The sequence below is a fragment of the Vicugna pacos genome, chromosome 6, assembly GCF_048564905.1.
Source record: "Vicugna pacos chromosome 6, VicPac4, whole genome shotgun sequence".
Lineage (NCBI taxonomy): Eukaryota > Metazoa > Chordata > Mammalia > Artiodactyla > Camelidae > Vicugna > Vicugna pacos.
In genome coordinates, this window is record NC_132992.1 from 62,988,658 (window position 1) to 63,012,535 (window position 23,878).

Consider the following 23,878-nt stretch of genomic DNA (forward strand, 5'->3'; position numbering starts at 1 on the left):
GGTATCCTGCTTCTAATTCAACTTGCCAGTGATGCCAATGGAGTTTCTAACAGCAAAATATATTATCGGAATGTATTATACTTGATTGTAAAGGCGTTTATTAAGGATGAATTTTGAAATTTTTATCTTTAATTAAAATTCAAATTTAATACATGCTCACTATAGAAAAACTAGAAAATATAGACAAGCAATAGCAAGTAGTTATTACCTAGAAATAACTACTATTAAAACTCTTAGTGTTTATTGTTTTGCATATTTGTCTAGAATATGTTTTTGAGGCTCTTATTGTTTGGTTAGTTTGGTTTTTATATCTTGTTATAAAAATGGGTTTGAGAGATACATTCTATTTTATAATCTCATATTACCTTTCTAAAAAGACTTTCCACAAATTGAGATATAAACTTTTAGTACAATTTTGGGTGAGTGGTAATTATAACATATTCATAATTTTTCTAATGTAGAAACAAAAGAGTAATTTGACAACTACTTAGTCTAGTAACTTAAAAATGGCTCATGTCTTAAGAAATTTTGAGAACTAGGTTTGATAATAAAGGAAAAATGGATGTAGTAACTCCTCTATTTTTCTGGGAATTAAGAAAATCAGTTTAGGAAACCAGGCAGATGTTGAAAATAAACTAAGTTGTTGCTTGTTGTGTTGTAACAATAACAACAAAGCATTTGGCAGTTGCTGAATGAAGTGTTCATTATAAATTATTTAGAACACATTAGAACTTTCTTCTTAATGTTAATAAAGACATCTGCTTAGATAATATGGTATTACCTAAGTATCATATTAAGTATATAGATAATATAGAAGTATCTAATATGATACAGATTGGCACACTCTACCTATAGTTCCATAGTAATTTCACAATAAACAATGAAGATACAAATTACGATTAAGAGAATAGTTCAAAATGCAGGTAATTACTGAAACATTAAAATATGGGAAAAAGTGAAAATTGTAGGGATATATTAGATCCATAATGCAAAAAGGTGAGGGAGGTTCATTATCACTTAATTTCGTATATCAATTATCAAATGATCTAAGAACCGATATATTATTGATTAAGAATAGTGTGGTTTATCACAGAATCATAATTTACAATGCTTGCAAGTCATCCATGATTTTACTTTTAAAAGAAAAGCAACATACTATTACACATTATAAAATTCAGTAGCTAGTCAGAATAAAACAGGTAAGACATTCTATGGGACAAGATGGTTTTTGAATAATTAAAAGACTAGGGTTATCAGACTCATGATTTCAAAAGTAATACATCAATACTGTTTTTACTTCCGCTGGTTCAAGAATAGATGTTATTATTCAGTATCTAAAACATGAGCTGAACTCAGCTTGAATATTTAACAAAACCACTATACATTTCCTTTTTTAAAATGAACAGCATATTTGAAATTATATATTCAATAAATCAGATTTTTACTCCTCTTTTTATAACATTTCATAGTTTTTTAGGAGCAATATTGCAAATTGGGAGTGGAAGGGAACAACTAAAAAGGCACAGAGATAGGTAACATTTTCTTGTGATTAATATTAGATTTGACATTAAAATGTGATACTTAGTCTACTATAAAATTACTAGATTAGTCAGAAAGATAGAACTATCTGTCAATTCACAATTTGCATTAATATAATTAATTATAAAGTCAAACACAAACAGTTTGTTTCTTAACATAGCATTTGGGACTTCTGGAAATTTACTGGTGAAAGGGCAGCTGCTGGAGGCAAGCAATCTAAGGAAGAAATAGAAATCCAGTATTTCCACAGCTATGAAATAAGCCAATGAGACATTTTTATGAGTAGAAAATTTTAAAAGTGTTAACTTGTTAAGGACAAGAAAACTTTGATATAGCCCATTGTAAGTTTTTGAATTCCATAAATTAGTTCTGTCTTTCCACCTTTCTTCTGATTCTTTTTATCTACAGGATAATACATAATACATTCACATAGTTTTCCAAGAGATACCACACTAGATGCAAGGGATAGAGAGTTACTTTTCTAGTGTTGCTTACTGTCCAATGGGAATAACAAAGAAAAAAGCAATTTCAGTTCAGCATGAGTGCTATGCCAGGATTATGCTTAAGACGCTTTGGGAGAAAGGTCACCTAACCAGTCTTGAGAAAGGAAAGATGGGAAAAGCTTTAAAAGGAGGTAACATTTTTATGAGTCTTGAAGAATGGATAGGATAGTCAGTTAGGCAAAGAAAGGAAAAGGGCATTCCACATGGAGGTTAAGGCATTCCTAAAGATATGGAGATAAGAAACACCCTTTGCACTGAGGAAACGTAAGTTATTTAGTATAGCATCGTATTTGTGTTTTGGGAATCAAACTACAACAGGACCCTAAATACTATACAGAGCAGTGTCAAACTGGAAGCAGGCTTAAGAAGCTGCTGCAGTAATCTGGTTAAGAGATGGTACAGGCCAGAACTAAGGAATATCAATGGATAGAGAGGAAGTGAAGTGAGTAGGTGTGGTTGAAAAGAGTGCAGGGTCCCTGTGCTGCTGCTTCTGAAACTAAATTGCATTCTCAAAATATCTGTTTGTGTGGGGAGGAGTGTACCGTGTAGCTCAGTGGTAGGGCACATGCTTAGCATGCGCGAGATCCTGGGTTCAATCCCAGTACCTCCACTGAAAAAACAAAATCTGATACAAGCCCTAAAATACTACTGGGAAAGAGAAGAAAACTGGAGTTTAATATGTAAATACAAGTACCACGATAGTTTAAGTTCATTTAGTTTCTAGTCACTGGGTCTTCACCAGTAAAAATAAGTAGAGCTCTCCTTGGTTTCTATATTTGTTTTGACCCAGGGGTAGGAAAGACACAGAAGAGAATGAGAAAGAAAAAAAAACTGAAAATGGAAGGAGGGAGAAATGTTATCCTGAGTGTAATATTTGGTTATTATGATTGCTGGGAACAGTTTCTATGAAATATATGATAACTACACTAAAACTTTACAAAGCATCCTGTTGCTATTTTTATAAAACGAAGTAGAAGATTTACAATAATTGTTTTTTCTCATTTAGGTTTCCAATAAGTTGGAAAACGATTAAGAATTATAAAATTGCCTGTTGATTTCAGAAAAAATAAAGCACTATGAACACAATGTTTTCCTTACCAGAATGGAGTGCATTCCCATGTAAATTCTACTTAGGCAAACTAGAGAACACCAGCAGGGAACAAGAATCAGTCCATATATAAGAGGATACTAAAGGGGAAAAAGAAAGTAAAATTAGTTAATTAAATTAGGTTAAATATAAACAAGCAAATAAAAAACAAATCACTGTAATACAAAACTCCATGAGAACAACTATGTGTCTTTTCTCTCCATTGTATTCCCTACATCAAAACCTAAGCATGGCACATAGCGGACATTCAAGAAATACTTTTCATGAATTAACAAATCAACCAAATCTGATGTTTCTACAGTCTTCATTATGGGAACTGGCTCATTTTTCGCTTCTATAGTAAAGATTCAATCACTGGCATGCTACAGAAGAAAAACTGGTAAGACACATAATTTTACTGTAGCTCCAAAATAAAAGCACCTCTGGAATAGTGCCTCAATTTGGTCCAGGTTAAGTGTCCGTGCTTCCCTGAAGAGAAGAAGGCATTACCTCTCTCTCACTTCCATCGATGACTGCTATTTGCAATTTTCCCATCTTCCTTTCAATATTCAACATCACGTAATTTGCTTCCCACTTTTGCCCCTCCACTAAAATTTCAAATGACAACCTTATTGTGAAAATTTTTGGTGAGATACTGGGAGCAGAAAGCCATAAAAAGGGGAAAAACATAAAATGCAGAGAACTCTTAGCATCAATGGCACTGGTATAAGTTGGCTTGGAATCTCCTGATACTAGAGGGGAGGAAATGAATGGACAGGCATGGTTTTAAGTTTGTAAAGAAGAAGGGGCACATTTGAGGCAATTTATGCCTGACAACCTCAAATTTCTCAATGAAATTGAAGCCATGATGGTTCAATTCAACAAGAATTCAAGGTGGTGCAATAAGAAGTAGAGTTGAAAGAAGGGCATTAAGTAAGGTTGTAAGAAGAATGGTCAGATTTAGCACATAGTTGTTTTGATTTGACTTCTCTACCACATTTAACATGGCCCACGCATTTTTCCCTGAAAATCTAAATATCCCTGATTTCTACAGCCATTTCACCCTCCTGGTTCCCCTTTCACCACTTTTTTTTTTTTTTATCCTGTGCTTTCCACACAAGAGCATGTATTCCTCCAATTGTTCCTTTAACAATGGTATAAATAAGGATTCTGCCCTTAGTAATTACTGGCAGTCTCACTTTTTCTTACTTTTAAATACTACTTTGCATGCTTAAGACCTATCCATGTCCTTGAGTTAAGAATCATTTAGCCAAGCAATCCCTGCACTTATGTCCAGCTCGATATCCTGATGGAGTTAACCCTGCTATACCTCAGACCAGACTCATCATCCGACCACCTAAACTTGTTCCTCCTCTCATTTTCCCCATTTCATTTGGAAGTATCATAATCTAAATAAGAAGCATGAATTATCCTTGATTTCTTCCTTATCCCTCATAGTCAACCAATAACCAAGTCTTGCTGATTTTACCTTCTAAATATTTCTTGGTTCTGTCATCTCTTCCCACCTTACTTAAACTGTCCTTATTCAGATCCCCATAGTTTCTTTTCTTGGTTCCAACTATTTCTTCAGACATTATTCCATATGCATGAGGAACTTGGTTAATGGGGCAGAGAGACACGTAACCACATAATGAGGTAAGGGCTATATAGGAGTATATTAAAAATTCAGAGGGAGTCTAAGGGATGGGCCTTTAACTTACTTTAAGGATGCTGGCAAAGTCTCCTAGATTAAGTAAGATTCAAGTTGTCCTGAAAGATGAGTAGGGTTTAATCTTTAGAGGAAAAAAGCAGTACAGGGCAAAAAAGAGGACATTAGAAACAGCAGGAGCAAATGAAGAAAGGCTGGTGCGCAAGAAATTAAGTAGTGAGGTTTTCTAAGAGAATAAGTTTACATTTTTGCTGAGGGAAGGCACTAAATAATACACATAATATATGCAAATTATATAATTAAACCTAAGTACTATGGAGAAATAAGAAGAGAACAGGTGTTGAAACAGTAATGTTCATCAAATATTCTTTGTGCTCTTCCTGCAGTTAGAGTGGGGCCATGTGACTGGTTTGGCCAATGAACTGGGAAAAGGGTCACTTACACCTTTCAATCATTCTATGAACTCTCTCTTCCCTACAGATGTGACTTAGAAGCCACATGCTGAGATGCATCACAAGATGGGCAAACTTCCATCAGCTTGGGTCCCTGAGGTTCTAAGCAGAACAGAGTTATTTGCTAACCCATGATAGACATAAAACACAAATGAGAAATAAGCTTCTATTGTTAAGCTACATTTATAGGGATAAGTCATTACCACAGCATAATGTACCACAGCATATCCCGTATCATAATTGAAACGGTAACAGAAATAAGATCAGGAGTATGGGAATGTGAGTGGGGCACGTTAAAGTACTGAAAGACAGTCAGCATAGGATTTATTGAGAAGCTGAGACTTGAGGCAAGACAGGATGGAAGTCAGAATTAGCCAAGCAAATGTCTGACAGAAGACCATACACAAAGCAGTGGGATCGGTAGAGCAAAGTTTCTAATGAGGAAATGAGACCGGCAAGAAGGCTAATGTGGCCAGAGCAGAGAGAGCAAGGAGAAGGAGAGGTGAGAGAGGTAGCAGTAACCCGAGCAAGGCCACTGTAAGAAATCTGACTTTGGGGGGAATCAAATGGGGAGCCACTGCAGGGTTTTGAGCAAAGTAGTGCCATGAAATTAAGTAAGGAAGCAAGCATGGAAGCAGGGAGACCAGTTAGGAGGCTGTTAAAATCTAGGTGAGAGATGACAGTGGCTTCTGTCTGTAGTAGGCACTCAGGCCTTTTCAATTTTTCTGTTAATTATAAAGAAAAAAAATGTTAATAGTATGGGAGAGCCAAAGAAGTAAAAACCATCACCACTACCACCACCAAGAAAGTCTTTTATGCTTTCTTCTTTCTCTTTTTTCATCTAGACCCTGTAAGGAAGTAAAAAAGGTACAGATATTGATGGGAATTCTCTGTACCCAACAGACTGAAGGACAGTTCACTTACAGAGTCTCAAAAGCTAAGACTAAAGGCAGGGGAAAAGGAGCATTTTTGAGGAGGGACAATGAAACTGAATTTAACTTGATCCACATTTACTCAGGTTTACTCTCTCCAAGCTAGATGCAGAGGCTTTCTCCCTGTTCCAGAGCACCTTTAGACCTCACTGGGGTAAGAGGACTACTTGGGAAAAAAGTAAGTCACTTCAATTTTTATTGATTGGTCAATCTTTTCAGCCATTAGTCTCTACCTTCAGAATATTTTCCTTAGATTTTTTTGTGGAAAGAAACACATTTGAGGGAAGATCTGATCCAGTTCTGACTACTTGACTTTCATATTTACTCCTCATAGAATAACAGAATTCAGTATAATAGTATCAAAGTAAAGAGGTATTTTATTAGTCATCTTTAAGCAGATAAAAAAGACCACAGATCTTATTGACCACAGGAAATAGAACAAACTAGATAAACTGGATAAAAGTAATCCTCCTAAAGTGGGGCTGTATTGGAGGAGGAAGATTATGCACAGTAACCAATTCACCTGGCACACTTACTTTATATTTAAGCATATCCAAATTATATCTACCTTTTTAGTTTCACTACTTCTAAAATTAGAACCACTAAAATTTAGGACCACTGTCCTCATTTAGATATAACTGGAAGCAAAAAAGATTTCTGTAGAATTATCTTTTCCTAAAAAATGACAGAATTTATTACAAATATATAAAGTATTTATGGGCCACTCCTTTTCAGTTGTCTTTACTGGTTCCCCCCTTTATTCACAACTCCTTTGTATTAGTGTGCCCACTTCCCAATCTACACTCACTCCCTTATTTGATCTCATTCTAAGGATTTATACACAGTCCTTATATTCATGACTCAAATTTCCACCTCTAGCCGAGATGTCTCTCCTGAATCTCAGACTTTTATATCCAACTGCCTACTTGATCAATGTCTAATAGGCATCTCAAAGGTAACCTGACCAAATCTGAACCCTGATTTCTCTTCCATCTTCCCATCTAACCAGCTTAAATTCTTAGCTATCTGCTTCCTATTAAATGACTTCTCCACTATTCCATTCCTCAGGCCAAATACTCTGTTAACCTTGACATCCTCACTCATATCCATCATAGCCAATTCACTGACAGTGTCAGTTATACCTTCAAAATACACCTATTTGTTAATTGTAACCCCCAGGGTAACCATAAAGAAAGTACTTCTAAAAAGTACACAGAAAAGAAATGAGAAGGGAATCACATGGCATACTATAAAAAATTAAACACAAAAGAAAGCAGTAATGTAGGCAATTAGAAGCAAAGACATACAGAAAAAAATAGTAAAATGCCAAGTCATTCCTTATCAGTAATTACTTTAGATGGGACTGGTTTAAACTCTCCAATCAAAAGGCAGAATTGGCAAGATGGATAAGAGAACATGATCCAACTATATGCCACCTAGGGAAACTCACTGGATCCAAAGTCACAAAGGGGTTGAAAGTGAACAAATGGAAAACCACATTTAATGCAAACAGTAACCAAAAGAGAGAGCTAGATGGCTATAGTAATATCAAACAAAAGAGACTTTAAGTCAAAAACTGTTTACTAAAGTCAAAGGACGGTATATATTGATAAAGGATCAATTCATTAAGAAGATATAATGGTTATAAACATAACTGCACCAAACAAAGCCCCCAAATAAGTGAAGCAAACATTGACAGAATTGGAGAAATAGTTCTAAAAACCAGTCTCATCAGCATTAAAAACCTGCTTTTCCACATAGCCCTTTTCCTAAACAACACTCAACAGATAATTTAAAGTTTCTCCATCACCATCTTAATCTTAACTCAAGACTGTTGCAAAAGTTTAACATTTTTCATGCTGTGCAGTCTTTCGAAATGTGCAGGCCAGGCAGCACTACAAGAGAAGAATTTAACATTTTCCTTATTCTCAGTAACATCATTTCATTGGCTTTCAGCCTCACAACAATGCTGTCCACTATGCTTTTTTTCAGTTGGTCATCATCTCATGAATCCACAAATTCAGCCATCTTTCCACCTTTTCCATAGCTTCATCACACACTACAGATACTACCTGAGCATTTCCAGAGTGGCCTTACACACACACTGGTGAATTTCCTCTTCCCTTTCCTATATGTACTATATTATTGATTCATTAACAGGACTATAACTCATGCCTGAATGAATCTTACCTAATACCTTTTTTTTTTTAAGCATATCACAGCCTTCTTGTGATTAGGAACACTAAACAGCACTGCAGCCTGGGGTCCCTTTTGAACAGCAAAATTAAAAAAAAAAAGACATAAAAACACAAAAAAAGTGGCACTAAACAGACTTTGAAAAGGACTCTTGTATTATAGCTGAAACAAGAAAGCAGACCACTGCCTTGTTCAGTGTTGGCTGAGAACACATACACCAGGTGACTCAAAATTCTGACCACTCTGCACATGTCTGAATGTACTGAATCTGGGGTTACAAATAAATTCTACTGTGTAGGTAAATTTACAAATATGTAATCCATGAACAATGAGGATCAAGTGTGTGTAGAAATTAAGCTACTCTTAAATAACATGGGCCAAAGATGAAACCACAGGGAAAATATAAAATAGAAACAAATAAAAAAGAAAACACAATACACCAAAAATCATGTAATGCAGTAAAAGCAGCACTCAGAGGGAAATGTATAGCAGTGGAGCCCTACATTAAAAAGAAAGAAATCAGTCACAACTCTGTATCTTGAGGACTAGACAATGAAGAGCAAACTAATGCAAAGCTAGCAATAAACAGCAGGGAAGTAATAAAATGACAAAAATGGAGAAACATGAAACAGAATAGAAAACAAGAGAATCAACAAAACTAAGTTGTTTCTTTGAAAAGATCAACAAAATTGACAACTCTATAGCCTGGCTGACAAAAAAGAAAGAAGGAAGGAAGGAAGGAAGGAAGGAAGGAAGGGACAAAGGAAGGAAGGAAGGAAAGAAAGAGTGCAAATAACAAATCAGAAATGAAAGTGGGGACATCACTACTGATGTTACAGAAATAAAAAGGATTATAAGAGAAACTGTGAACAATTACATGCTAACAAATTAGATAACTTAGATGAAATACGCAAACTCTTAGAAAAACACAAATTACCAAAACTGACTCAGAAGAAATATAAAGTCTAAACAGACTCATAGCAAGTAAAGAAATTTAATCAGTAGTCAAAAACCTCCTAACAAAGAAAAGCCCAGGTTCAGATGGTTTCACTGGTAAATTCCACCAAACATTTAAAAAAGATTTAATCAGCATTTCTCAAGCTCTTCCAAAAACAGAAGCAGAGAAAACACTTCCTAACTCATTCTATAAGGCCATTATTACCCAGATACCACAACTGGACAAAGACATCACAAAAAAACTACAGACCAATATCCCCTGTGAATACGGATGCAAAAATCTTCTATAGAGTATTAGCAAACAAAATCTAACAGCACATTTAAATATTATACACCATGACCAAGTGGCATTTATCCCTGAAATGCAAGGGTGGCTCAACAAAGAAAAATCAACCAACATAATATACATTAACAGAACAAAGTAAAAAACAAAACCACGCGATCATCTCAATTGGTGCAGAAAAAAGCTTCTAAGAAAACCCAACAGTCCTTCATAATAAAAGCTCTCAAAAAAACTAGGAATAGAAGGATACTTCCTTAACACGATAAAGGGCATTTATGAGATACCTACAGATAAATTTATATTCAATGGTTGAAAAGACTGAAAGGTTCCCACTCTGCCCTGCAAAGATTAGAAACAGAAATGGATGTCTACCTCCAACCACTGCTACCTAACTGTATTGTAAGTTCTAGCCAAAGTAGTCAAGAAAAAGAAAGAAAAGACATCTAAATTAGAAAAGAAAAAGTATAACTATCTCTATTTACAGATGACATGATCTTAAAAATAGAAAATCCCAGGAATCCACAAACGACTGCTAGAGTTAATAACTGAATTCAGCATAAGTTGTAGGGTACAATATCGATGCACAAAAATCAGTTCTGTTTCTATGCACCAGCAATGAGCAATCGGAAAAGGAAATTAAGAAAACAATTCAATTTACAACAGCACCCAAAAGAATAAAATACCTAGGGATAAATTTAACCAAATAAATGAAAGAATGGTACACTGACAACCACATAACATTACTGAAATTAAAGGCTCTTATCTTTGACATAGGATATATTTATACACTAGGATATATTTTATATATATTCTATATGTACATATATATTACATGTGCTTATATACTTTAAATCAAAGTACACATTAATAAAATATGTACTAAAACATTTTCAGCTCAATCCATTGTTTTAACAAACATATTTGTTGTCATCTTAATTACTATTTCAGTTTCAAACTCTTAAATCACAACAATTTAGCAAGAAAACTCATCAATAGAACTTAATTATGATTTAAAAGATATTTTATATCACAAACCACAATCAGGAAAGTACTATTTATTACCAAACTAGTTAATGTAGCCTTCTATTAACAAAATAGGATCCATTTCCCAATTCCTATTACAGGGAAGGGATTTATGAGGGAAAAAAATAAGGGCTACATACTATAGATTGTATCATTTTAGAGCTGCGGGCAGACCACCACTTTCCAGATAGTTAAGATGAAAAGGAAATTCCTAATTCCCTCTGCAGAAACCAGAGTAGAAACAAAAGAAACTTAGTAAATCCATTTTTCTGGGCAGTTTCCAACTCATTAATTCATTCCAATTCCAACCTAGCAAATAATTCTATATCTAACTGTCTCTTGGATAACAGAAAATTTCTCCTTTGTCTAGTGTGGATTCTGTGGAATTTTTTTTTTTTAACCTTCAGTTCCGTTCTCTAGGGTTGGGAGCAAATCTAGTCTGGGATGACAGTAACCCTTCTGGAGCTGCCTCAGCACTTAGGGGAGTAAGTGGAGTAGAGGCAGTTCATTACAGTAGTTTTCAAAATACAAAAGGCACTGTAATAGAAAACTCAAACTCTTTCTTCTCCACACTGGCAAATTTAGCAAATCGTTAAGAGCCCCACTTTCTATTTTTTAAAACGTCAGAACTAGGAAGACTAGGAAGGACCAGCTCTCCATTTTTGCTCTGCCATAGTAATCTAACTAAACTTTCTCTCACTTCTGATACATATTTGTCGAAAGGTCCTTCCTTCACTTCACTTCACTCTCCACTTCTATCCCCACCTAACCCAATCCTTTATCTCTGACAAATAAACTGACTGGGTTTTTAACACCCAAAATTCAATCCTAGGCAGATGTTACAAGAAATGCATGTGAGTTTGTTCTTTACTGAGATGTTAACAGATTAATTTAACATAGTTTACTATGTACCAGGCACTATTCTAAAAGCTATACAAACATTAGCTCATTTAATCATCATAATCCTAAGGGGTAGGTGTTCTAATTTATATCAAACAGGCCCAGAGAGGCCCTAGATCAAACAAGTATTAAATTACAGAGCAGAGATTCAAACACTGGAGGTCTGATTCCCACTCTGAGCTCTCTTAACCACTATAGTAAGCTGTATAAAATGTGTATAAAGTATGTTGTTTGCTTAATTTTTTATATCCCTAGGATCAAAAATATCACTCAGATATTTTTTTTCTTTTTTTCTTTCTTCTTTTTAGATATTTCTTTCTTAGGTCTTTCTTAGAATGGAGGCTAGGTACAAATTTCAGCTAATTAGAAGTAGAAAGGATCATATTAATTCCACTCCCCTCTCTTTACAGAATAAGAAACAGACCCAGGGGATGCTAAATATTTAGTATTATATTCTAGTGGCCAATTCTGCTACCTTTTCCAATTTACCTTGCCTGTTACTTTACACTTTAATCACTACACAAATAGGCAATAATTTTAAGTTTGGCATGGGTTCCTAGTTTCTATTTTCTGAGAGAATATTGAGCCTTGTCTGCTGAATACATGTATTTCCTCTAAAGAGAATGTTTTTACTTTAAATATTTAGATCTTATCAAAAAGATGAAAGAAAATGTACAAATCCTTCACCCTCTAATTAATAAAAATTTACCAAACCCCAAACAGATTACAAGACCTCCTAGATATTTTTAATTTCATGCCACTATCCAATCATGTCATTGTAAATTCTATTACATGAACACTTATCTAAACATTTCCTTCAGTTATTCTACCAAATGGTGTTATTCTTAATGATATGCTTTCCTTAGCTATTTATCACACATAATCAGAATTTTTTTTATTAGGATATTTTCCATTCACATTCACTGAAGTCAGTAAAAGAAGAAGAAAATGACTTGCAATTAAAGCAATTACAGAGACTATCTTTAGTAGAATTTTAAAAATTTTAAGGAAACTTAAACATGAGGCAGAGGTAGGACCAAGAAAAAAATTATAAACTTAGGCAACCTTTCTGGAAAGCATTTTGTCAATACAAAAAAGAGCTCTAAATGTTTACATACACTGACCCAGTAACCTCTCTCCTAGAATTCTTCACTAAAGACATAGAAATGAGGGCAAAGGTTATATGTAAATATGTTTATCATAAAATTATATATACCATGCAATAATGAATAAATCAATATTTATGGATTATAATCTAGTGGTTTAAAGATCAGTTTTTGGAGCTACACAGACCTGGCTGTAGCCACTTACTGTATGTATTTATTGGGTCTCTAAAATTGTAAATAACAGACATCAAATTATCTTGAGAAAAAAAAAAAGAGAAGGATACAGAGTATCTCACATAACCCTAGGGCAGAATGAGGTTAAGCTTCAAGAAGAAACTGGAATTATAAACTGGACAGTCACAGGACCACCCCTTCTTTGTACATATCCACTTCATTTTTCTTTTTCTGCAAATTAGCTTCTCTGCTCTTCAGTCTACATGGCAGATGAAGGTTTCTGAATTAACTACTTCTTCATAGAGGAAACCTGCCCAAACTCAGTACCATTTTCAGTTCCTGATGGGCAAGATTATGTAGAGAAAATATGGCAGTCCTGTAGGTGAGGGAGCCTTCAGGGGGTTGGGAGTTAGGGAGACTCCCCAAAAGGTGCCTAGTTCTTCAGGTACCATGGGCTAGTTTCATAGTCTCTTTGCAATGTAGTTTCTTCATCTATAAAGAAAATAATATTAACAGTAAGGACAATCCTATAGTATAAAAAGTATTTTGCAGGTACATGAAAATATTTATTCATTAAAAATGCTTTCTAGTTTTTACCAATAGAAAATTTATGACATAATGTATTAGTAAGAATTCTCTAGAGAAAATGAACCAATAGGATATATATGTATACATACATATTGAGAGATTCACTGTAAAGAATTGGCTTTAAAAGGAAACCATAAACAAAATGAAAAGACAGGCTATGGAATGGGAAAAAATATTTGCAGACAATGCAATCAACTTGGGATTAATTTCCAAAATATACAAGCAGCTCACACAGCTCAATATCAAAAAAAAACCCAATCAAAACATGGGCAGAAGATCTAAACAGACATTTCTTCAAAGACATACAGGCACATGAAAATATGCTCAACTCACTAATTATTCGAGTAATGCAAATCAAAACTACAATGAGGTAGTACCACACCCATCAGAATGGCCATCATCAAAAAGCCTATAAATAGGGGGGAGGTTATAGATCAGTGGTAGAGTGCATGCACAAGGTCCTGGGTTCAATCTCCAGTACCTTCATTTAAAAAATAAACCTAATTACCTCCCCCCAAAATTAAAAATATATATATTTTTAAGTCTACAAATAATAAATGCTGGAGAGGGTGTGGAGAAAAAGGAACCCTCCTACACTGTTAGTGGGAATGTCAATTGGTAAAGCCACTATGAAGAACAGTATGGAGGTTCCTTAAAAAACTAAAAATAGAGTTACCAGGGGAGGTGGAAATAGCTCAGCAGTAGACTGCATGCTTACCATGCACGAGGTCCTGGGTTCAATCCCCAGTACCTCCATTAAAAAAAAAAAAAATACAGTTACCATCTCATCCAGCAATCCCACTCTTGGGCATATACCCAGAGAAAACTCTAATTTGAAAAGACACAGGCACCTCAGTGTTGATAGCAGCACTATTTACAATAGCCAAGACATGGAAGCAACCTAAATGCCCATTAACAGATAAATGGATAAAGAGGATGTGATATATGTATATTTGTAATGGACTACTATTCAGCCATAAAAAGGAATGAAATGTCATTTGCAGCAACATGGATAGACCTAGAGATGATCATACTAGGTGAAGTAAGACAAAGACAAATATCATATGATATCACTTATATGTGGAATCTGAAAAAAAAATGACACAAATGAACTTATTTACAAAACAGAAACAGACTCACAGAGATGGAAAACAAACTTGGTTTGTTTTGCTACTGGGGAAGAGAGGGGAGGGCCAGATAAATTGGGAGTTTGGGATTGGCAGATACTATTGTCGACTGAAATAAAATGCACAACCTAAAAGCTGAGAGTTATGTTTTATATCAGTGGACATTTCTGAGGACTCGAATCCCTCGAGCCTGGGATGACAGCGTCTCAGAGTAACCTCTTACTTGGTCTGGTTTACCTGCCTCCAGTCTTGCTTCTCTTTAGTCCATTTTCCATACTATTGATATAAGAGTATTTCTAAAACACCAATCTAATCTCCTTGAGCAAACAGACAATATTTGTTTTACTCACTCTGATATCTGGAGAGCTTATTTATTGCCTAGTACTTATTAGAAATATGAAGAGATTATATTTGTGGAATTGAATGTCATTACCTTGATTAAAGCTTTTTAGTCAATGAGGAAAAAAAGAAGTATAATTAGAGCAGAAAAAAATATACATGTCATTATTCTCAGTTGACATGATTTCTTTTCTAGAACAGATGAGAATAGATTACAGATGAGAATATAAATACAAATTACTAAATTAATGGAGAGTTGATCAAAGTTGTAGATGTGATCAATGTATAAAAATCAAGTGCATTTCTGTATTCCAGCCACAGAAAGTTAGAATATTTGAATTTTAACAAGATATCATTTACAACAGTAACAAAAAAATAAAGTAACCAGAAATAAACCTAACAAAAGATATGCTTGATCCATATGGAGAAAAGTATAAAACTTCATTGAAATACATATAAGAAAATCTAAATAAATAAGATTTACCATATTCAAACATAAGAAGGTTCAGTATTATAAGGCTATCAGTTCTCTCCATATTACTTTATAAATTCATTGCTATTTCAGTAAAAGTCCAGACAGGGTTTTACATGGAAACTAAAGATCTGATTCTAAAATGCATATTAAAAGCAAATAGTCAAAAATTAGCCAACACAGTTCTGAAGAATATGATAAAAAACATCCAGAAACAGATACCAAGACTTATTCTAAAGCAACTACAGCAGTTAAGACAATGATATTGATAAACAGACAAACAGACCAGTGACATAGAACAGAGAACCCAGAATTAGACCTATACACGTATGGGAACTTGATATATAACACAAATGGTAAGTGGAGAAAGGATAAACAATTCAAAAATGGCACAAGGTCTGTTTATTATTTATACCAGATCCATACCTCACAACATACACAAACCAACTAAAGATGCATCAAAGACTTAAATGTGAAAGGACAACTTTATTTTTCCAATTAAAAAAATAGCAAAAAGATTTTTCTTTTAGAGCTAGACAAAATCTGAAGTACACATAGAAAGATAAACAAGTTAAAATAGGAAGAATTCTGAAAAAATATTTATAAAGCTATAATAAGTATAATAGTCTAGAACTTGCACACAAAAATCAGATATATCATTCTAAATCAAATTATGGTTACAGATCCAAACATATACCTATATTTAATATACGATAAAAGTGACAGTTCAAGTAAATACAGAAAAATGGATTGTTCAATAAATGGAGCCATTGGGAAATATCAAGTTGGATTCCTTCCTCAAAACGAAATGGTTCAAAGATTTAAGCATTAAAAAAAAAAAACATAAAAGTACCATAAGAAACCACGGTAGAAAGCCATCCTAATATTACACAAAACCTAAAAACTATAAAACAAAGGACTGAGACATATAAAGAAAAATTTCTGCTTGGAGAAAAACAAAGTCAGAAGAGAAGTTACAATTTAGGAAAACACTTCCAAATTACCACAGTCAAAAGGCTAATTTCACCACATAAAAGGCTTCAAAAACTAGTAAGTAACCCAAGAGAAACAAAAAAATGTCCACACAAAAACTTATGCAAAAATATCCATAGCAACATTATTCAAAATAACTAAAAAGTGAACCCAAATTTCCATCAGCAGATGAAAAGGATAAATAAAATGTGGTATATCCATCCAATGGCATATTATTCAGTATCAAAAAGGAATGAAGATACATGTTATAATATAGATGAATCTTAACACATTATGCTAAGTGCAAGAAGCCAGTCACAAGAGATACTGCATGCTTCCATTTACATGATATGACAATAGTAGGCTAATCTATAGAATGGATTGGTGGTTGCCTAGGGGTGCCTAGGGATTGGGGGAAATAGGGAGTAACTACAATGGGTATGAGGTTTCTTTGGGGGATGATGAAAATGTTCTAAAGCTGAGTGTGTTGATGATTGCACAATTCTATGAATATATTGAAAGCTACTGAATGGACTATTATAAGTGGGTGAATTGTATGGTATATGAATTACATCTCAGTAAGGTGTTATTTATAAAAAAACAGAAAACAGTAAGTAGATTTAAGAGGATTTCTCTTTCTGCCCTTAAGTGATTAAATGTTGTAAGAATAGCTGTTCCACTGTAACCAACCAGAAAACTACACAAACGATATGAAAGAACGGTTTTCAGAAAACAAGTAGCACAGGACTGTGATTCATGAGAAAAGGGAAACAAATGAGAAGAGTCCTATGATTGCCCTGGCTTGCAGCTAGAGTCAGTTTCCAGGCTGTAGCACAGAAGAAGAACCAAAACAATTCAGTCCACTGAATTAACGGGAGATAAACAGGAGTTCCCAGAGGCCAAAGCAGCTATAATTTCCAGGAGAGTACTAGGAAGGGACTCTGCACAGAGGGAGAGACCCAGAGATTTGTAGAGATATCTCTGCAAATTGCTGGCTGAGAACTAATCTGTGCATGCATGGAATGAAAGTGCACCAGGCTGGGAGAAAACTATTGGAAAGTAGTAGGACAAATAATTCCCAAAGCTCACAAAGGCTTGTAACTGGTTTTCCAACAGGTGCAGTGCTGAGGGAATTGGGTTGTCTCTGGAAGGTTATCACCTTAGTAGTGAGACTAAATTAGCTCTAGATTATGGTTATTCTAGACCCACTCTAGAAAACCTAAAGAGATTAAACTGGTAAGTAATTTAACTGTAACTATATTTCATTCTACTTGATGAGTTTATCAGAAAATTAGGTATTGTAGAAGAAAAGATCAGTGAATTTGAAGTCATAGCAATAGAAACTATCCAAAACAAAGCCTGGAGAGCCAAAACACTATAATCACCGCCACCATTATCATCATCATAATCATCATCAAAGTATTAGTGATTTATTAGTGACCAGTGTTAAACAATCTGACACACATGAGATTGAAGTCCCAGAAGGCGAGGATGTGGGGGAAGAAGGGAGAAAAAAATAATTTCTAGAAATAATGCAGGAACACTACAAAAATAACAATGTTTTCTGAATTTTATGACATATATAGATGGTTAATGTATGACAATAGTACAAAGGAGGGAAAGGGGGAAAATGAAGTATACTGTTGCTATACTTGAAGTGGTATAACATTATCTGAATGTAGAGCACGGACTTAAAGGAAAAAAAAGAAAACCAAAGAGGTACAGTCTTTAAAAATTAGTAAAATGCCAACAATCTAATAGAAAAAAAAATAGAGAAAATCTTTCACTACGCAGTACTGAAACAGTCAATAGTCAACTTTTAAATAAATTATGTTAATATACTGGAACCTCATCATGCACATGTGAAAAAACATCAGATAGCTCTCTACTGCAAGCACAAAGTTAGTATTCTTTAATTTTTGGATAAAAGAAAAGGAAAATCTTCATGATACATTTTTAAGTGAAAGAGGCAAGGTCTAGGATAGTATGTTACCTTTTGTATGAAAAATAAACTAGGGGGAGGGTAGAGCTCAATGGTAGAGGGAATGCTTAGCATGCACCAGGTCCTGGGTTCAATCCCCAGTACCACCATTTAAAGTTTTTTAAAAATAAATATATATATATGCCTACAGAAGTAAAGACTACCTCTAGAAGACTGATCAAGAAACTTCTAACAAAGAATCCTTCTGGAAAAGAGAACCTGGAAGCTGTGGAATAGAAAAAGAAGAGAAATGTACTCTCTTCTTCATATTTTTATGTAAATACTGAATTTTCTACAATCCATTACCTACCCAAATAATTTAAAATCAAGAGTTAATAATAAGCACTTATAAAATCAGGAAAATGTGCATTTCAAACACAAGTATCACACAAGATAAAAAAGAAATCAAGTAGCAATCCAATTTGATTTTTTAATAAACTGTGTTTCTTCCCAGAATGATGTTTCCCTTGTCTCCTAAAGCCTTTTCTGGTCTTTGTCATTTGTGACCTACTTTTGTAACAACTACTTCTTGTCTTTCTTCTGTTTACCTTTCCATGATCTCACAGATATCTTCCTTTATTATCTACAATAAGCTATATTTTGATAGAATATCTTATGTTCTTTTTTTCCTCTAAAGCCCTCATTATGTTTAATTTTTTATTTATATTAGAAAGATAGAGAAAAGGAAGGGTGGTCAAATCAGCATTTAATTTCAGTTAACAACTTATATCTTTGAAACACAAATATTTGTGCTTATTGCACATGTATGTACACATAATCTTCTCAAGGCATATAAAAGCTATTTTTGTATTTTAAGAACACACTCGTATCTATTTGAAAAATTTTATTATTGCAAAGATTATTTAAAAATCACAAAGTGTGACATGAAAAGAGTTTTTTCTCTGAAAGCTCTAGGGCCCATCTATAAAGTTTAAAGTCAGCCTCTGAATCACTAGCTATGTTACTTTGACTAAATCACTTACCCTTTCTCTACTTCAGTCTCCTATCTGTAAACTTGTATTCATAATAGGACCAAACACTGGGATATTTTAAGAGCAGAATAAATGCAGTAACAGACATTTCAAACAATGTCTGACCCAGAGTAAGACCTTAATAAATGTTAATAATGTTAATAATGCAACCATTAATATTACTAAAAGTAGTGAAAACATATTACCTGGGACTATCTGGGAATGGGTTAGGCTATAAAATGTGTGCTGTCATTCATTTTTAAAAAATGAAATTCATCTAAAACTTGCTTAATGTTATTAAATCAAGTATACAATTAGAACTCATTCATTATATGTTGTCTTATTTAAAAATTAAGCCTTTTTATTTCTGAAAAGAACATGCAGACATAAATACAAGAGAAGTGCCTTATTTTTTTAATTTCAGATTGTTTTTCAAAGGACTATGCTCTTAATACCTGATGTTCTTTATTTCTTATTTTTTCCCAATTCAGGCTACAAAAAATCCTAATAAATTACATGTGAACAATAATCATTATCTTGTCCAATGGATCAAGTTATTTAATACGCGTAGAAATGCCATAACACTTTCTATCTTGCATTACTGTAAAATTTCTAAAAAATAATTCTTCCAGTATACCAAATAATGGTTTAGAGCCATACTGTTTCAATCTCCCTTTTTGCATTACCAAGATACTGCAAGAGGATTCAAAGAATAGAATTACAAAAGAACTGAGACAGCAATGTTGGAGAAATATAAAATATATTATAAGGATCAAGAATTAATTACTGAAGGGACTGAAGAAAGTACATTTTTCCCTCAAAAATACTTGGGGAACTTCAGTAAAATGTAATACCCCTCACTTACCTAACGAATCAGAATCTCTGGGAGTAAGGTGCAGAAACCACACTTTAATTAAGCAAGCCCTCAAGTAATTTTTTTGGTTTACTGTCATTTTAAGAAGAAACGAGGAATAATGAAACAGAAAGGGTTATTTTAAAAGGCTCCATGAAAGTGAATCTTGACCAGATTTCAAGTAGGAACAATAAGTGGCATGAAGGGAAGAATGAAGTAGTTATTCCAAACCAAAGGGATGGCATGTAAGATGACTCAGTTTCCCGAGAGATTTCGGCATCCTAAGCATATAGAGGTCCTGAATAAGCAGTAGAGGCACAAGCAGGTGTACACAACTGTCTACCAAAACTGCTATTAATTACAAAAACATTAGGCTTTTGTTGTTTAATTCTTATCCCACTTTCCAATGTATATATTTTTTTCATTACCCACTCTGGAAATATAAGCCTCCCAAGTACTTAAATACTAACTGGTAGAGAAGAGGACCAAAATAACTTGAGCAAAAGGAAGGCCCTTTTGTTTTCAAGTCATAACAAGGATTTTTTAAAAAAGTAAAATGGTAGAAAAGTCATTTTGGTTTTTTGTACTAAATTATGTACATTTATAAACATAGAACATTCATATAAGAGACTTTCTTTCAAAACAGCTAACCAAAAATAAACAATTATTCAAATTTGGAAGTTCATTCAAACTTAAGAGTGAAAACATGTAAATGAAGAAACAAACTGATTTTACAGATTAATTCTAATGCAACTGGTCAGTTTCCAAACCTGTAAAATTACAATTTGAGACTAGGTGAGTTTTAAAGTCTTGTCCAGCTCAAATTCTAAAACAGTATGATATATAAATTCCTCAAACTTTGTATTAAATACACTAGGTTGTTCAAAAACTATAACATAAGCATATTCTGATAATTCATATAACCCCAAAATGTTAAAACATTGATAGCTTCATCCCATAAACAGTCCAGCAGTACTGTTCTCAGACTTTCTGTTAACATGTGTTCTGAATGATGATGAGCTCAAAACCATCTTCTCTTACTTGGACTGCTAATATTAATAACATGCCACATAGCTACGCAATGAGGAGTTACAAAAGGCGTTATCATGGAATCCTGAAAATCTCATAAAAATAAAGAGAAACATCATTAGCTAACCAGTAAATATCATGCCCAACATAACTCAATGACAATCTTAAATTCTGAAGCATCTAGAGTAAATAAATTTGAAATATTTATCTATCATGTAAAACAGGCAGTACTACTTTACAGTCTGAATATTACTGTGTATCTCCTGTGGTTAAATAGGAAAAAAAAAAACTTCCCATGGTACTCTTCCCTCATAATTCTGATACTTCTTAGTATACACAGTACATATTTTCCATGTTCCTGTATGAGAGATGCACTGCACGGAAGTGTCCATGGGGACAATTAAATCTGAGATAAGTGAGCTTATCATAATGGAGTTTTAAACAGAATGTGTATTTCTCACTGTAAGATGATTCTGTGTTGTAATGGGAAAATAAAATCAAGGGAGTCTGATTCCTTGGATTCTTCAGTCACTAACTTTATTCTTAAATTAGTGGACTGGTCTGCATCTGCAGGATGAACAAACCTTACAATTTAAAAGACAGATAACTAACACAACATTGTAAATCAACTATAGTCCAATAAAAATTTTAAACAGAAGCAAAGAACATCAGTCTAAGAGTAAATTTTGCTTCTATATGAAAAAGAACTCACTTCTAAATTTAAGTAACATTTACAAACCATGATGAACTGAAAACTGTCAGGCTGATCTTGCTGTCATACTTATCATTTTTACAAACCCACTTAGTCTGATGAAGAATCCTAATTTTAAGAATAACTTTAAAAGCGTGCATTTACAGACAGAGCTCATTCAACAGTAATACTGCAGCTCAACAACTGATTGTACAGATCAGTGATTCAGAAGCTAATTAAACTTTGTGTCTATCAGCAAATTAGCAACCACACCCCTTAAAAAGAGCATTCAGGCGGTGCTCCATTAACTTTCACAAAGGGTGGCTTTCATTTAAAATCCATTACTTCATAGCCTGGAACGACCATGTTTGTTTTAAAAACACTGTCTCGGAGTAAAGCCAATGACTTTATCTACGCCTGAAACAATTTGGGGAAAGGCAGCACATAAAACTGGTGAATCTTAGTCACCCAACGATTAATTAATTGTAAGGACATTATTCTTAATCACAATAACGTTCTGTGCATCACAAGTATTAAAGCCATTTAGAAACTCAACCAAAGCCCGATGACAATGTATTATTAGTCCACGAACAGTGTTTCTTTTAGGTTCTAAGAAAGGCATTAGTATAAAATACAGTTTGACCGCTTAGTCTCCAGATTTCCCCTGATCGTTTTACGATCATTTTTAAACATAGAAAGGGCCTGTTTGAGGGTACTGTGAAAACCTGTGCAGAGAGGTTTGGGAGGGGAACATCCAAACTAAAGTAACTGCGGAGATCAACGAGGATCCGACTTCTTTTACTCCCCTAGGCTGAGCGGGGCGAGAACAGGGAACCTTACCTGCCAGCGGCCATAGGTGAGGAGGATCATGGAAATGGGGATGGCTGTGCCGGACATGGCGTGGGTGGAGGGCATGCTGTACTCGGAGTTGTAGAAGACCTCCAACTTGACCACCGGCGGCGAGGCGGGCCGCGGCAAGCGGATGATGTCCTTGGTGCACTGGCCCAGGTACATGACCAGCACCCAGATGACCACGAGCCTCCGGCCCACCAGGGCGTCCAGGTTCCAGATCCAGAAGGGGAAGAAAAGGATGTAGAAGAGTTCATTGCCCAGCTCCGTGCCGAAGCAGAACAGGTAGTAGAGAGGCCAGTTGCTCACGTGGGCCAGTTGGCCCTCCTCGCCCGTTAGCGAGTTGCGGCGCAGGGCGCCCGCGCGCCGCGGCGAGGCCGGGCCCAGCTCGGTCGCCAGCCCGTTCCGCACGCCGTTGGGGGCGCCGCCGCCACCCGGCTTGGAGGGGCACAGATTGCGGTCGCTCCCGGGCGGCGTGGGGCCTCCGGACGCCCCCAGCTGCAGCTCTCGGCGCCGGCAGTCTCCGGCGAGGGGCGCCTCCGCCTTCTCATCCTCCCTCGGGTCCGCGGTGGCCGTGGCGGTGCGGCTCGCCGGCGCTTCCACCCCGCACAGCCGCTGGAAACGGGCCACTTTCTGCGGCTCCTGCAAACTGCCGGCCAGCTGGGCCAGGCGCTGCCTCAACGACATGATAACGGGACGGCGGGGCCCGCGGACCGGAGGACGGCGGCGGGAGGGTGGGGCGGCCCCGGCGCAGCTCCGAACCGTCCCCGCGCGCCTGGCCAACGGCAGCGCCAGCCGCAGCGGGAGCTGCACCTCTGTCGCCTCGCTCTGCTACGCCGGCTGACGGCGCCACAGGCCACAGCGGCCGCCGCGCGCCCCCGCCCCGCGCGCGCTCCGCCACCGCCCGCGGCCTCCACGCGCCGGCGCGCGCCGTGCCCCGCCCCCACCGCGCCTCAGGAAGGGGGCCCGGCCGCGCGGGCTCGCCCCGAGCGCATCCGGGCGGCGTCAGGGGCGCTGAGGCGCCGCGGGGCGGCGGCCTTGAGGTTCTGCTTAATACCCACCAGGCGTCGCGGCACTCGGCGGGCAGGACGTCGCCCGTCCCCCTTCTCTATCTTCAGCCCTGGTTCCCCTCAGCCTGGGGTTCCCGACTTCCCTCTGTCCAGTGTTGACTGGGAGAGACCACGA

At 36.0% G+C, this 23,878-nt stretch overlaps 1 protein-coding gene across 1 annotated transcript in view; it reads right to left on the reverse strand.

The window, feature by feature from the left end:
* Positions 1 to 23,533, reverse strand: part of SGPP1 (sphingosine-1-phosphate phosphatase 1) — a 33,544-nt gene extending 10,011 nt beyond the window's left edge. The window contains exons 1-2 of the mRNA XM_006206998.3: positions 22,685 to 23,533; positions 3,141 to 3,230 (exon numbers count right to left, since the gene is read on the reverse strand). Of these exons, the coding sequence (XP_006207060.3) occupies positions 3,141 to 3,230; positions 22,685 to 23,380 (786 nt within the window). The 5' untranslated portion in view covers positions 23,381 to 23,533. The remainder of the gene's footprint in view (positions 1 to 3,140; positions 3,231 to 22,684) is intronic.
* Positions 23,534 to 23,878: the final 345 nt, after the last annotated feature.